This window comes from Oncorhynchus mykiss, chromosome 12 (genome assembly GCF_013265735.2).
Source record: "Oncorhynchus mykiss isolate Arlee chromosome 12, USDA_OmykA_1.1, whole genome shotgun sequence".
In the NCBI taxonomy this organism is placed as follows: Eukaryota; Metazoa; Chordata; class Actinopteri; order Salmoniformes; family Salmonidae; genus Oncorhynchus; species Oncorhynchus mykiss.
In genome coordinates this window covers 86701016-86715136 of record NC_048576.1, presented here as the reverse complement: position 1 = coordinate 86715136, position 14121 = coordinate 86701016, and the positions used below count along the sequence as shown (strand labels likewise).

General features: G+C 44.6%; 1 protein-coding gene across 3 annotated transcripts in view; it reads left to right on the top strand.

Moving 5' to 3' along the window:
- LOC110516610 (septin-9) overlaps positions 1-14121 on the top strand; it is a 162462-nt gene that overhangs the window by 55200 nt on the left and 93141 nt on the right. The window contains exon 1 of one of the 3 annotated variants that reach the window (XM_036938955.1): positions 7578-7856. The exons of the other annotated variants lie outside the window; for them this stretch is intronic. Coding sequence (XP_036794850.1) covers positions 7802-7856 — 55 coding nt within the window. The 5' untranslated portion in view covers positions 7578-7801. Of the gene's footprint in view, positions 1-7577; positions 7857-14121 lie in introns of those variants that run through there. 3 annotated transcript variants of the gene reach the window in all.

Here is a 14121-nt window from a genome sequence, read left to right as displayed (position 1 = left end):
AGTCTCACTGCTGGACAAGATTGTCCTTGTTAAATTCAACTTCATCTCTTTTCACTGGAAACAGGTTGTACATATAGAAAGAGGTTTTTGAATGCTGAGGTCGTACTCACTCAGGATGTTACTAATCCAGAACAATGCATGCAACAGGAAGTAACTGACATATTCATTAGGATAGGATGAACTTTAGTGTCCCGAGGAGGAAATTGTCTCAGACACACGGTACTGCTGTATAGAAAATAGACACTGGTCATGACTTACCCAACATAATACGTACATTGCCCCCCTGTCATAAACATTGTACACTTCTCATACGGCCACATACATAATACATGTTCCACATTCTGTCATTAGCGTACTAAGGTACATTTTTGCAATATGTGTTATGTGTTATATTATAATTAGGTTTATTGAAATGTTTTTTTTTAGTTTTTTTTTTTAAATAGCCTGAATGTAAAGTTTTAGCTTCTATCTTCTAACATCTATAGTAGTTGATCATTCTTTCTTTGACTCTTTGCCACAAGCGACACACACACACTAACTAAGTACCCTGGCATCATACTTGATTCCAACCTCTCTTTTAAAAAGCATTTGAAAAAGGTCATTCAGATAACCAAATTCAACCTAGCTAATTTCCGATTTATACGAAATTGTTTAACTACAGAGGTAGCAAAACTGTACTTCAAATCTATGATACTCCCCCACTTAACATACTGCTTGACTAGTTGGACCCAAGCTTGCTGTACAACATTAAAACCTATTCAGTCTGTCTACAAACAGGCTCTCAAAGTGCTTGATAGGAAGCCCAATAGTCATCCTCTGTTACATCCTCAGAAAGCATGAGCTCCTGAGTTGGGAGCTTGTGCAATACACCGACACGTCTTGTATTCAAGATCCTAAATGGCCTGGCTCCCCCTCCACTCAGTATTTTTGTTAAACAGAAAACCCAAACAAATGGCAGCAGATCCACAAGGTCTGCCATGAGAGGTGACTGTATAGTTCCCTTAAGGAAAAGCACCTTTAGTAAATCCGCTTTCTCTGTGAGAGCTTCCCATGTCTGGAATACACTGCCATCAGACACACATAACTGCACCACCTACCACACTTTCACAAAATGTATGAATACATGGCTAAACGGTCAATCAGATTTGTGATCATAATCCCTAGCTGTGTATTTCTGCTTTCCATGTTGTCTGTTGTCTATAGCTTGTGAGGTGTGGAAACACTTTGTTGCTTTTATGAATTTTGTCTTGCTGGTTTTTGTTCTATGTTGCTCTGTCTGTATGCTATGTCTTGCTTGTCCTATGTTGCTCTGTCTGTATGCTGTGTCTTGCTTGTCCTATGTTGCTCTGTCTGTATGCTGTGTCTTGCTTGTCCTATGTTGCTCTGTCTGTATGCTATGTCTTGCTTGTCCTATGTTTCTCTGTCTGCATGCTATGTCTTGCTTGTCCTATGTTGCTCTGTCTGTATGCTATGTCTTGCTTGTCCTATGTTGCCCTGTCTGTATGATATGTCTTGCTTGTCCTATGTTGCTCTGTCTGCATGCTATGTCTTGCTTGTCCTACGTTGCTCTGTCTGTATGCTACATCTTGCTTGTCCTATGTTTCTCTGTCTGCATGCTATGTCTTGCTTGTCCTATGTTGCTCTGTCTGTATGCTATGTCTTGCTTGTCCTATGTTGCTCTGTCTGTATGATATGTCTTGCTTGTCCTATGTTGCTCTGTCTGCATGCTATGTCTTGCTTGTCCTACGTTGCTCTGTCTGTATGCTACATCTTGCTTGTCCTATGTTGCTCGGCGTGTGCTCACTGCTCAATGATTGTTTATATTGTAATTGTTTTTAATAACCTGCCCAGGGACTGCGGTTGAAAATGAGCCGTCTGGCTAAAACCGCCACTTTTACTGAAACGTTATTAATGTGCACTGTCCCTGTAAAAATAAACTCAAACTCAAACACACTCCCACTCCGACAGAGAGGATGTACCTTCACACACACTAACACACTCCCACTCTGACAGAGAGGATGTACCTTCACACACACTAACACACTCCCACTCCGACAGAGAGGATGTACCTTCACACACACTAACACACTCCCACTCTGACAGAGAGGATGTACCTTCACACACACTAACACACTCCCACTCTGACAGAGAGGATGTACCCTCATACACACTCCCACTCTGACAGAGAGGATGTACCCTCACACACACTAACACACTCCCACTCTGACAGAGAGGATGTACCCTCACACACACTAACACACTCCCACTCTGACAGAGAGGATGTACCCTCACACACACTCCCACTCTGACAGAGAGGATGTACCTTCACACACACTAACACACTCCCACTCCGACAGAGAGGATGTACCCTCACACACACTAACACACTCCCACTCTGACAGAGAGGATGTACCTTCACACACACTAACACACTCCCACTCCGACAGAGAGGATGTACCTTCACACACACTAACACACTCCCACTCTGACAGAGAGGATGTACCCTTATACACACTAACACACTCCCACTCTGACAGAGAGGATGTACCTTCACACACACTAACACACTCCCACTCTGACAGAGAGGATGTACCATCACACACACTAACACACTCCCACTCCGACAGAGAGGATGTACCCTCACACACACTAACACACTCCCACTCCGACAGAGAGGATGTACCCTCACACACACTAACACACTCCCGCTCTGACAGAGAGGATGTACCCTCATACACACTAACACACTCCCGCTCTGACAGAGAGGATGTACCCTTGCTTCCTCATCTCTGTACCACACACATACAATTACAATAATATGTAAGGTCCCTCAGTTGAGCAGTGAATTTCAAACACAGATTAATCACTACTCTGGATGGATCCAACTTAGAATATGTGGATAACTACAAAAACCTAGGTGTCTGGTTAGACTGTAAACTCTCCTTCCAGACTCACATCAAGCATCTCCAATTCAAAATTAAATCTAGAATCTGCTTCCTATTTCACAACAAAGCATCCTTCACTCATGCTGCCAAACATACCCTCGTAAAACTGACCATCCTACCGATCCTCGACTTCGGTGATGTCATCTATAAAATAGCCTTCAACACTCTACTCAACATATTGGATGCAGTCTATCACAGTGCCATCCGTTTTGTCACCAAAGCCCCATATATACTACCCACCATTGCGACCTGTATGCTCTCGTTGGCTGGCCCTCGCTTCATACTCGTCGCCAAACCCACTGGCTACAGGTCATCTACAAGTCTCTGCTAGGTAAAGCCCCGCCTTATCTCAGCTCACTGGTCACCATAGCAGCACCCACTCGTAGCACTCGCTCCAGCAGGTATATCTCACTGGTCACCCCCAAAGCCAATTCCTACTTTGGCCGCCTTTCCTTCCATTTCTCTGCTGCCAATGACTGGAATGAACTGCAAAAATCACTGAAGCTGGAGACTCATATCTCCCTCAATAGCTTTAAGAAGCACCTGTCAAAGCAGCTCACAGATCACTGCACCTGTATATAGCCCATCTTTAAACAGCCCATCCAACTACCTCATCCCCATACTGTATTTATTTATTTATCTTGCTCCTTTCCACCCCAGGATCTCTACTTGCACATTCATCTTCTGCACATCTACCATTCCAGTGTTTAATTGCTATATTGTAATTACTTCGCCACAATGGACTATTTATTGCCTTTAACTCCCTTATCTTACCTCATTTGCACTCACTGTATATATACTTTATGTTTTATTTTTTCTACTGTATTATTGACTTGTTTATTCCATGTGTAACTCTGTGTTGTTGTATGTGTCGAACTGCTATGCTTCATCTTGGCCAGGTCACAGTTGTAAATGAGAACTTGTTCTCAACTAGCCTACCTGGTTAAATAAAGGTTAAATCTTTTTATTTTTTATTTAAGGTTTTCCAATGCATTGCAAAGAAGGGCACCTATTGACAGAGGGGTAAAAAAAAGCAGCCATTGAATATCCCTTTGAGCATGGGGAAGTTATTAATTACACTCTGGATGGTATATCAATACAGTCAGTCACTACAAAGATACGGGCGTTCTCAGTTGCTGGAGAAGAAGGAAACCGCTCAGGGATTTCATCATGAAGCAAATGGTGACTGTAAAACAGTTTTACAGTTTAATGGCTGTGATAAGAGAAAACTGAGGATGGATCAACAACATTGTAGTTACTCCACAATACGAACATAAATGACAGAGTGAAAAGAAAGAAGCCTGTACAGAATAAAAATATTCCAAAATATACATATACAAAAAGTAACACTGATAAAAATGTGGCAAATCAAATAACTTTTTGTCCTGAATACAATGTTTTATGTTTGGTGCAAATCCAATACAACACATTACTGAGTACCACTCTCCATATTTTCATGCATAGTGGTGGCTGCATCATGTTATGGGTATGCTATGGGGAGTTTTTCAGTATAAAAAAAGACATGTAATAGAACTAAGCACAGGCAAAATCCTAGAGGAAAACTTGGTTCAGTCTGCTTTCCACCAGACACTGGGACATTAATGTACCTTTCAGCAGGACAATAACCTAAAACACAAGGTCAAATCTACACTGGAGTTGCTTACCAAGACAGGGAATGAGTGGCCGAGTTGCACTTTGACTTAAATCTGTTTGATAATATATGGCAAGACCTGAAAACGGTTGTCTAACAATGATCAACAACCAATTTGACAGAGCTTGAAGAATTGTATAAAGAATAATGGGCAAATGTTGCACAATGCAGGTGTAGAATAAGTGATAATGCCGGAGAAGCCGGTGTTTGGAGGATATATCGGCACGGGTGTTGTTAGGCCCAAGACGAAGTCGAGGGTTGGCAAACCGTGCCAATATCTCCTCCAAACTCCGGCTTCTAGGGCATTATCACTTTTACACAACGGGTTACCAACATATTCAAATAATGATTGACATATTTTAATACAAAAATGTATTTTGATGAATTTATTCATACTATTTCATCGTTCCACAGGATATAGTCCCAAAACAAATCTAGGGTTGCTACCCAAGCTGGTCGTTCGTTCTATTGGTTTGGTTGCCAGAGACGCGACCTAGTCGTTCAGTCTTTTGGTTCTGTATTTATGGACACGACCTAGTCGTTCAGTCTTTTGGTTCTGTATTTATGGACACGACCCAGTCGTTCAGTCTTTTGGTTCTGTATTTATGGACACGACCCAGTCTTTCAGTCTTTTGGTTCTGTATTTATGGACACGACCCAGTCTTTCAGTCTTTTGGTTCTGTATTTATGGACACGACCCAGTCGTTCAGTCTTTTGGTTCTGTATTTATGGACACGACCCAGTCGTTCAGTCTTTTGGTTCTGTATTTATGGACACGACCCAGTCGTTCAGTCTTTTGGTTCTGTATTTATGGACACGACCCAGTCGTTCAGTCTTTTGGTTCTGTATTTATGGACACGACCCAGTCGTTCAGTCTTTTGGTTCTGTATTTATGTACACGACAAAGTCGTTCAGTCTTTTGGTTCTGTATTTGTGGACACGACCCAGTCTTTCAGTCTTTTGGTTCTGTATTTATGGACACGACCCAGTCGTTCAGTCTTTTGGTTCTGTATTTATGGACACGACCCAGTTGTTCTGTCTTTTGGTTCTGTATTTATGGACACGACAAAGTCGTTCAGTCTTTTGGTTCTGTATTTATGGACACAACCCAGTCGTTCAGTCTTTTGGTTCTGTTTTTATGGACACGACCCAGTCGTTCTGTCTTTTGGTTCTGTATTTATGGACACGACCCAGTCGTTCAGTCTTTTGGTTCTGTATTTATGGACACGACCCAGTCGTTCAGTCTTTTGGTTCTGTATTTATGGACACGACCCAGTCGTTCAGTCTTTTGGTTCTGTATTTATGGACACAACCCAGTCGTTCAGTCTTTTGGTTCTGTATTTATGGACACGACCCAGTCGTTCAGTCTTTTGGTTCTGTATTTATGGACACGACCCAGTCGTTCAGTCTTTTGGTTCTGTATTTATGGACACAACCCAGTCTTTCAGTCTTTTGGTTCTGTATTTATGGACACGACCCAGTCGTTCAGTCTTTTGGTTCTGTATTTGTGGACACGACTCAGTCGTTCAGTCTTTTGGTTCTGTATTTATGGACACGACCCAGTCGTTCAGTCTTTTGGTTCTGTATTTATGGACACGACCCAGTCGTTCGTTCTAAATGTTCCATTGCCATTCTGGCTGCAACATTCTTTTACCTTGCTTGCTAGCTAGCCAATTATGGCTAACTTACAGTCACGTCAAACAGTGCAAATAATAACAACAGTAGCTGCATTTGTTTAAGCTGTTTTCTAGTGACATGTATTTGGATACATCCATAACAAGAAGCTAATGAGGCACAATTTCGCCTGGCATAGAAAATGTGCTCTCTCGTTAGGACACTGTTTTTTAGAGGAGCTAGACAACAACACAGAAAACACAATAACTTCAAACTAAAGCTGGAAAGACTGCAAAGTAGCTACACTTTGTTTCATTTGACCTTTTTTCAATTGACATTTCTTTGTATATATCCATAAAAATGATGCCAGCTGATTCATGATTTCATTTGGCTGAGAACGCTGCCTGTCTCTCTACTCCCGACTCCCGACCCCTACACATTTATTACTATGGGACAGTTGGAGATCGAATTTGAATATTGAAAATATGTTGCATATGTCGGAGAAACAGACAGTAAGGTTTATACAAATCTCCTCTGTTGAAAACTAAATGTTAATCTAAAAGAAATGTGAGATCATGTCTAGATGCTTTTTACAGTGGAGATCAAATGAACAGGGGGTTGAATACTTATCTAATCAAGATATATTAGTGTTTTATTTTTAATACATTTTTTACAAATGTTAGAATTTTTTCCCACTTTGACATTACAGAGTATTTTGTTTAGATCGTTGACAAAAAAATGACAATTAAATCCATTTGAATCCCACTTTTTACACAACAAAATGTGTTGAATACTTTCTGAAGGCACTGTATTTTTCCATCAAAGGTTTTTATTTTCCTCACAGCATTGCATACAGAGAATCTGTATTGCTTCAAAGTTGTGTTCCTTGCTTCAAAGTTGTGTTCCTTGCTTCAAAGTTGTGTTCCTTGCTTCAAAGTTGTGTTCCTTGCTTCAAAGTTGTGTTCCTTGCTTCAAAGTTGTGCATATTTACAGTTAGTATATATTTGTGAACGATAAAACAAGTGAGTCTACCCATGAGTATGCGCACACGTGTGAGGGATCGTCTTTGCTCATGGGTGTGTGCACATGTGACTGGTGAATGTGCATGCCTTCTAATGTGTGTGAGCGTGCGTCTGCATGAAGAGTGGTTGTGATACATCTTCACGAGCAGGAATAACACAGGAGTAAATACAGGCAGAGACCACTGGAAGAAAAGCAAGAGAGGGAAAGGGAAGGAGTAGGGAGGGAGGGAAGGAGGGAGGAAGAAAGAGAGAGCGGGAGAGAACTGGAGAGAGTGAGAGAGAGGGCGTGGGGGGTTGTCATCGCTCTCTCATTCCAAGCTCTGCAGCAACAACAGCAGCTCTGAAAGTGGAAGAGGGAGGAGGAGGACGAGAAGAGAGGGAGGAAAAAAGTTGGTGGATTTAAAAAAGGGACTCTTGGATCAGTGAGCTGATACCTCTGTCTGCCCCCCACCCCCCACCCCCCGCATGGGCTCCTAATTTGGGATTTGTTTAAAGCGGGAGACAGCGTCTGGGAGACTTTGACTTGCTTGGGAATAAGGGATTCCTGCTCCCTCAGATTCAACCACAAAATGTCTGATTCCACTGTCAATGCTCACTTGGAAGGAATCCTATCAGACTTTGAAGGTTGGTCTTCTCTTTTGGACTCTTCTTCTCCTCTTTTTCTGTCTTCTGTCTTTTCTTTACTGCTCTTTTAGGGAACATCTTCAGTCCTGCATGAGGACACATCATATCCAAACTTTCTATTATATATATTTTTAAATAGAGGGTATTTTTCATTGAGAGTTATATATGTTGAATGTGGGTATTGAAATGGAACATTACATTTGGAATGCTGCCTTTTCAACTTTTCAACTGCTTCTTCAGGTCAACTATTCTCTCTCACTCTCTTTCTGTAGCTGCTGTGAGCTGCGTGTGTGTCAGCCATGGAGGTCATGTGGGCATATGGTGTGTGAGAGAGTGTTCAGTTCAGAGCACAGTGTGCTATTGATTTATAAGCTCTTTATAAGGCTCTCTAAAGGCACTGGACGACTGGCAGGGGAACTCAGAGAGAGGGAGGGAGGGAGGGAGGGAGGGAGAGAGAGAGAGAGAGAGAGAGAGAGACTTGACTTTTTACTGCTCTTTATTGAGACATCCTCACTACAAAAACACAAATCAAACTATTTATACAGGGGAGACACAATAGTACCTCCAGTGAAACCTCACTCCACCCCTAGCAAGAGAGAAGGAGAGGGAAAGAGAGAGATCCCTCTAGAAGAAACTCAGCAACTGACCACGGCTGTGAGAGTAACACCTGGCTCTCTTCTCCCTCCCCCATCCTACCACCACCGTCTCCACCTCTCTCTTTCCCTACGTCCCTCCCTCCTTTTTAGGGGCTTTCTTCCCCATTTCATCTCTCTGCCCCTGGCACAGATGCCCTCTGTCATCCCTCTCCTCCTCTCCTCCTTCTCCTCCTTCTCTTCGTCTCTCAGCGCCTCGTCCATCCTCTGTACGTCTCCAGCCGTGGGCTTTACTGACAGGCTGACACCTCTCCCATGTCCGTGTCTGCCTGCGTACTTCACAAGCACATGCCCATTAGGCACGCATCCACACTTGTCCAGAGCTGATCCCTGTCAACGCCAGGTATCTAGTGGTATGTGCTCACTGCTCACTTCCTGGAACTGCCTGCTGCAACCAGTGGCATACTGATAGTTGAGATGAAGGAAAGGAATACAGGAAGAGGAGAAGAAATGATGAGGAAAGTGAAGAAAAGCTGTCAGATGCTGACTGGAATGCTGTCAAAGCGCTCGTATAAGTCTGTGTTAAAAGCATTGTTCTTTCTGTTGTTGTCAAAGCTAATGAGCTACTGTCTTTTGTGTCACAACTCAATTATGCAGAACATATCTCTGTGTGTGTGTGTGTGTGTGTGTGTAGTAGGAGACTCAGAGGACAGGGTGCTGTGGTAGTAGGAGACTCAGAGGACAGGGTGCTGTGGTAGTAGGGGACTCAGAGGACAGGGTACTGTGGTTGTAGGGGACTCAGAGGACAGGGTGCTGTGGTAGTAGTAGACTCAGAGGACAGGGTACTGTGGTAGTAGGAGACTCAGAGGACAGGGTACTGTGGTAGTATGAGACTCAGAGGACAGGGTGCTGTGGTAGTAGGAGACTCAGAGGACAGGGTGCTGTGATAGTAGGAGATTCAGAGGACAGTGTGCTGTGGTAGTAGGAGACTCAGAGGACAGGGTGCTGTGGTAGTAGGAGACTCAGAGGACAGGGTGCTGTGGTAGTAGGGGACTCAGAGGACAGGGTACTGTGGTAGTAGGGGACTCAGAGGACAGGGTGCTGTGGTAGTAGGAGACTCAGAGGACAGGGTACTGTGGTAGTAGGGGTCTCAGAGGACAGGGTGCTGTGGTAGTATGAGACCCAGAGGACAGGGTGCTAGTAGGAGACTCAGAGGACAGGGAGCTCCCACAGTCTGGTGATGACCTCAGCTATGACATGACCTCAGCTATGACCTCAGCTATGACATGACCTCAGCTATGACCTCATCCTGACACAACCCTGGGTCTACTGACCAGGCCACTGGGGCCTTCAGCTGTTCTCAGCTCAAACTAGTGTGTCCTGCTTTGTTTGATAAAAGTGGTCCGGTGTGACTCAGTTGGTAGATCATTGGTGGTGGGTTGGATTCCCGCTGTGGCCACCCTTACGAAAATGTTTGCATGCATTACTGTATGTCGCTTTGGATAAAAATGTCTGCTAAGTGGCAGACATTGTGAATTAGAATGTATTCTACTTATTTAACCAGGTAGGCTAGTCAGTCATTGGCAGCAGAGAACTGGAAGGAGAAGCGGCCAAAGGAAGAATTGGCTTTGGGAGTGACCAGTGAGATATACCTGCTGGAGCGCGTGCTCTGGGTGGGTGCTGCTATGATGACCAGTGAGCTGAGATAAGGTGGGGCTTTACCTAGCAGAGACTTGTAGATGACCTGGAGCCAGTGGGTTTGGCGACGAGTATGAAGCTAGGACCAGCCAATGTCTGAATATGTGAGTTTGTGCTCTATTGAAGGGGCTCTTAGGTTGATATTATGCTCTGATGTCCTGTAGTACTGCTGCTGAAGATGGCAGCCACCTCAGGAGAACAGCAATGATTTAGGAATAGTCTACGTGAACAAACTAGAGTTAATGTAGGTCCCACTTTGCCTGGCTACCCATTTACATCACTCCAGCCAAACTGACCTTTCTTCTCCACTATGAGTCTGGATTTGCTTCCTTCCACTACAATCTCTAGAATGCGAACACTTTCTGGACGTTCTGATTGGTCCCAGAAACCGAGTGGTTGGACCAGAGCCGGCCTACATGATGACGTTATTATCGTTGATACTCTGACTGGTTAGATTTGTTAGAGACGATCCAATCCGTGATGAATTTGATTTGTACATTTTGAAGTGACACAAACGACCTCTAGGCTGCCAGTTTCAGACTGAATGTATGTCGTGATCGATAGAGCAGGGGAATCCATGGAGGGTGAGGGGTCAGGCAAGGTCCCACTGCTCCAGAGCCATGGAGTGAAGTAGTCCTCCCCCCTCCCCACACACACACACACACACCCACGCACACACGCACCCACCCACACGCACGCACACACGCACGCACATACACACACACACACACACACACACAAACACACACACACACACACACACACACACACACACACATACTCTCTTTCTTTCTGTCTTTTACATTCTCTCTCTTTCTTACAGTCTTTTACATTCTGAGGGCGTTTAGGCAGTGAGAGGAAATTCCAGAGAGAGAGCAGATTTCTGTGGTGGGTGAAATTGTTTGGTAGACAGAGGAGGAGTGGATATCCACACAGCCTGACCTCTCTTCTCTTTACAGAGGAGGAGAGGATATCCACACAGCCTGGCCTCTCTTCTCTTTACAGAGGAGGAGAGGATATCCACACACAGCCTGGTCTCTCTTCTCTTTACAGAGGAGGAGAGGATATCCACACAGCCTGGCCTCTCTTCTCTTTACAGAGGAGGAGTAGATATCCACATACAGCCTGTCCTCTCTTCTCTTTACAGAGGAGGAGTAGATATCCACACAGCCTGGTCTCTCTTCTCTTTACAGAGGAGGAGTGGATATCCACACAGCCTGTCCTCTCTTCTCTTTACAGAGGAGGAGTGGATATCCACACAGCCTGGTCTCTCTTCTCTTTACAGAGGAGTGGATATCCACACAGCCTGGCCTCTCTTCTCTTTACAGAGGAGGAGTAGATATCCACACAGCCTGGCCTCTCTTCTCTTTATAGAGGAGGAGTGGATATCCACACAGCCTGGTCTCTCTTCTCTTTACAGAGGAGTGGATATCCACACAGCCTGGCCTCTCTTCTCTTTACAGAGGAGGAGTGGATATCCACACACAGCCTGGCCTCTCTTCTCTTTACAGAGGAGGAGTGGATATCCACACAGCCTGGCCTCTCTTCTCTTTACAGAGGAGGAGTGGATATCCACACAGCCTGGCCTCTCTTCTCTTTACAGAGGAGGAGTAGATATCCACATAGCCTGGCCTCTCTTCTCTTTACAGAGGAGGAGTAGATATCAACACAGCCTGGCCTCTCTTCTCTTTACAGAGGAGGAGTGGATATCCACACAGCCTGTCCTCTCTTCTCTTTACAGAGGAGGAGTAGATATCCACACAGTCTGTCCCCTCTTCTCTTTACAGAGGAGGAGTAGATATCCACACAGCCTGGCCTCTCTTCTCTTTACAGAGGAGGAGTAGATATCCACACAGCCTGGCCTCTCTTCTCTTTACAGAGGAGGAGTGGATATCCACACAGCCTGGCCTCTCTTCTCTTTACAGAGGAGGAGTGGATATCCACACACAGCCTGGCCTCTCTTCTCTTTACAGAGGAGGAGTGGATATCCACACAGCCTGGCCTCTCTTCTCTTTACAGAGGAGGAGTGGATATCCACACAGCCTGGCCTCTCTTCTCTTTACAGAGGAGGAGTAGATATCCACATAGCCTGGCCTCTCTTCTCTTTACAGAGGAGGAGTAGATATCAACACAGCCTGGCCTCTCTTCTCTTTACAGAGGAGGAGTGGATATCCACACAGCCTGGCCTCTCTTCTCTTTACAGAGGAGGAGTAGATATCCACACAGTCTGTCCCCTCTTCTCTTTACAGAGGAGGAGTAGATATCCACACAGCCTGGCCTCTCTTCTCTTTACAGAGTAGGAGTAGATATCCACACAGCCTGGTCTCTCTTCTCTTTACAGAGGAGGAGTAGATATCCACACAGCCTGTCCTCTCTTCTCTTTACAGAGTAGGAGAGGATATCCACACAGCCTGTCCTCTCTTCTCTTTACAGGGGAGGAGAGGAGCTTCAATGCCTGCCCTGCTCTCAGCTTAAACCCTCTCCTCACTGCCAATGTAGAAGAAGTTGCCTTTAACCACTGATTCAGGGTCAGATATACTCTTATCTCCATTAAAGGTTCAGGCCAGTATTGGCGGTAAAACAATCTGATCTTTGATCATTCTTTAAGTACTTATTTTATGTTACACTAATGGTTGATATGAATAACACAAGTGTTTACTTTGTCATCATATAACAGTCAGTTCTCAGCTATGTTATGCTTTGGGCTATCCCCTCCCCTCAGTGAGTATCTTCCCTCAGCCTGCAGTACAAGCCAATGCTACCGTGACAACTAAATGAAGTGTCAGCCTCTTTTTAGATGCTCAGTTTCTGACAGGCAGGGCAGAAATCAGACCAGAGGTAGAGATTCAAGGTTGTGTCCCATATGGCATCCTCCTATTTGCTATTTAGTGCACTACTTTTGACCGGGACTCATAGGGAATAGGGTACCAATTGGGACATACAACAAGTCTTTCACATACTGTAGAAAACCAGAATTAAGCAAACTGTGATTTAGCTGTGGTTGTTTTTTCTGAATACCCCTCAATTGGTTAGTGCACGTTGTATAAGCTAAAACGTGTCATCTGAACAGACCATATCTAGAGGGGATCATTAGACTGTATGGGAGCTACAGAATTCACACATTCTGGGTGGTTTTCAACAGGGAGAAGGTGTCTGAGACTGTCTAATCAGACAGCTTTTCAGGACACAAAATGAAGTGGAATTAAACGGTTGTGCTTTATGATGATTCACGTTAATGGGATGGCCAATCATGTCCAGTAAAAACACATTGAAAACGTATTGTTAATGTGGTTTTGATTGATTGCTCAATCTTTTCAACTGCTTCCCAAGGCATTTCATCTGGCATTTTGAATCTGACCTGTACAATACATTATAATACAAGCCCACTCAAATAACTGGTTTCTCAACTTAACTATTACATTTTGTGCCAATCTGTCATTGTTCTGCACAGTAGCTTCCCTGACCCCCCTCTATTAGAGAACCCCATTGGAGGACAGCACAGGAAGTGTCCCCTGCCAGGAGCTGAAAGGTCAACCAGCCGTCTCCGTCCTTATCTGCCCTATCAGTTCACCTCTCACGACTAACACAGGTGTCCTGCCTCTGCCGCCATGCTGTGTGTGTTGTAGCTGGAGGCTACTGGAACCAACCGCTGGGGTCACTCCCAGGCAGCGAGAACATAGCGGGCCTTTGTATGTTTTCAGCTACCGCTCTTTGTTATTCTCCCTGTAGAACATGTGGAGTGTAACTTATACTCTGCCCACATACACACACAGACACACAGACACAGACACACACACACACACACACACACACACACACACACACACACACACACACACACACACACACACACACACACACACACACACACACACACACACACACACACACACACACACACACACACAGAGAGACACACACACAGACACACACACAGTCACTCACACAGGCACAGACACACAGACACACACACA